Source organism: Cryptomeria japonica, chromosome 11 (assembly GCF_030272615.1).
Source record: "Cryptomeria japonica chromosome 11, Sugi_1.0, whole genome shotgun sequence".
Classification (NCBI taxonomy): domain Eukaryota; kingdom Viridiplantae; phylum Streptophyta; class Pinopsida; order Cupressales; family Cupressaceae; genus Cryptomeria; species Cryptomeria japonica.
This window is the reverse complement of record NC_081415.1, coordinates 707117494-707119649: the sequence shown is the minus strand read 5'-3', so window position 1 is coordinate 707119649 and position 2156 is coordinate 707117494. Positions and strand designations below refer to the sequence as shown.

At 37.7% G+C, this 2156-nt stretch overlaps 1 protein-coding gene across 1 annotated transcript; it reads right to left on the bottom strand.

Annotated features, from left to right (window-relative positions):
• Positions 1 to 766: 766 nt before the first annotated feature.
• LOC131061373 (uncharacterized) lies at positions 767 to 1522 on the bottom strand. The gene has a single exon (XM_057995019.1). It carries the CDS (start codon positions 1520 to 1522, stop codon positions 767 to 769), a length of 756 nt encoding a protein of 251 aa, XP_057851002.1.
• Between the last annotated feature and the right edge of the window lie 634 nt (positions 1523 to 2156).

The window sequence follows — 2156 nt, the reverse complement described above, 5'->3', positions numbered from 1 at the left end:
TGTAGTCAATAGTAGAAGTCTCTCCTCGTGTATTAGCAAATAGGGCTCCAGTAGAACAAGTAGTTCTCTCTGAGATTCTCCCATCTGTTTTGTTCCTGTTCCACGCCATAATATTGCAATTCCTCCCAGTGAGGAATAGGCCACCATAACATAGGCGGTTGGAAGAATAAAAGGAATCCACTTCTCCTGTTGTGACCATTCCAAATGTATATAGGTGGTTGCTCGCCTGAGTGTTGCGTGATAGTTTCTCAAAGAGTGTGGCTCCACTTTCTTCAGGTCCTCAAGAAACCCATTCCATCTCCGAGCCAGATGTCCATACATTGTTCTTGCAAATGTTTCTAACATTTGTTCAAATTCAATGTGAACTTCTTCTCTCAATGACAAAATCCTTTGTTTAACTCTCGGATCGGAAGTAAGATGGTTCCATCTATAGTAAATTTCATTTGGGTCCCCTACTTCAACCCTCAGTGGTAATCAGACAACTTGTTCCATATCCATATATTCTCTAACCTATTCATCCCTCATATTTTCATTTTGAATATAGGACATAAATGCCCTAAGATGAACATCTCCGATAGAAAAAAGTGGGTTCCATTGAGGTGTGTATGGAATAGCACGGTTGTGAAGATATAATTCATAGAGTAAATAAAGAGAATATACTCTTGGAGGAGGCCTACATTCTATTATCCAGAGGTAACGGATTAGCTAAGTCATCTATCCTATCCTCCAACTTGTTTATTACTACATCTTTTTCCTACAGTTTTCTTTATAAGACCTCCTTTTCTCCTTTCCATTCTTCCTTGTTATTTTCTAATAATTGCAATAATCCAAAAGCAATCGATCCCCAAGAAAAAGAAGGTGGAACATGCACACTTACCTTAACTTTTGTTTGTTGTTCTTCCTGATTCACTTTCTCAGCAGCCTCAGCTAGATTTGCTAACTTAGTTGCAACAATTCTTTCATTATCAGGCTTATCCTGACTAGTTTGTTGTGGTCTAGAAGCATTATCGCCAATGTTTAAATCAATGTTTAGATTGATTTCTCCATAATGTCCTGGCAATTCCTCTTCTTCATCTCCTGCTTCTTCCTCTTCTTCATCTATTTCTTCTTGTTCATCCTCTACTTCTTTTTGTTCCTCCTCCTCATTAATTTGAACCATGTTTTGAATTTCATGCTTTGTTTCATTCAATTTTTCTCCTCCAAGTTCTTTATTGCCTCCTAGATTCTTATTCACTTCTTCTTCTTCTGAGAACTCTTCTGAATGGGACATTTTATATTCTTGCTTTTCTTCTTCACTAGAAGAAGAGAATTGAGACAATACCTTAGGAGAGTTTTCTCGAGGAGACTCTTCCTCATCATATTTTGAGCTTAGAATTTCAATTCTTTCTCCTGTGGCTGCTTTCCCTTCAAACTTCTTTTTCAGCGTATGACTAGTTCTTGTAGGCTTCTTTCCTACATAAGGTCTTTCCATTTCTTTCCTTTTTTGACTAGACGATTCACCTTTTGCTGCAGGGTTTCCCATTTCCTGAGTTTTTGTAGAGGTCATAGGTTTCTTTGCTTTATGCTTTTTAGAAAAATTTCCCTCTTCCTTCTTCTGAACCCTAGTTACCAGAATTAATTTTTCATTCTTCTTACTCTTGGGTAGGGTTTCTATTTTTTAGGAACAATCTGAGTGACTTTTTGAGTGGCATTTTCATCCTCACTATAATAATTTTCATTGTGATCCTTAGTAGGTCTAGAGGATGAAGCCCCTGCAACTTTTCCAGAGCTAGGAATTTGTCTTAATGGATGGGCCCTGCTTATTGCTAGAAAATCCACCCATTGCATCCCAGGGTTGCTTTCTACTAGGGCTTGCTCAACCAATAGCTAAATTAAGCAATGGTGAGACACAGATTACAGGTTACCTTTTTGTACCTGAGCTGCCATCTGCTTAAGTATATTGTAAAGGAAATTTGGGAGATTCATCTGCCTACCATATCTTAAATGACATAACAATTTTAAATGAAAATAATGAAATGGAGATTGTCTCCCCTCACAAGTAATGTACTTAATAATATAGGTTACCCTATGATCCTAGAGAGGTGGAAGAGACAACTTGTCAGTTCCTTGCTTAGTGACTTCCAAAGGAGGGTCACCTTACTTTGTAAATTATGCTC

Coding starts and splice junctions, on each gene's coding strand:
- LOC131061373 (XM_057995019.1), bottom strand. CDS start 1,522: ATGGGAAACCCTGCAGCAAAAGGTGAATCGTCTAGTCAAAAAAGGAAA.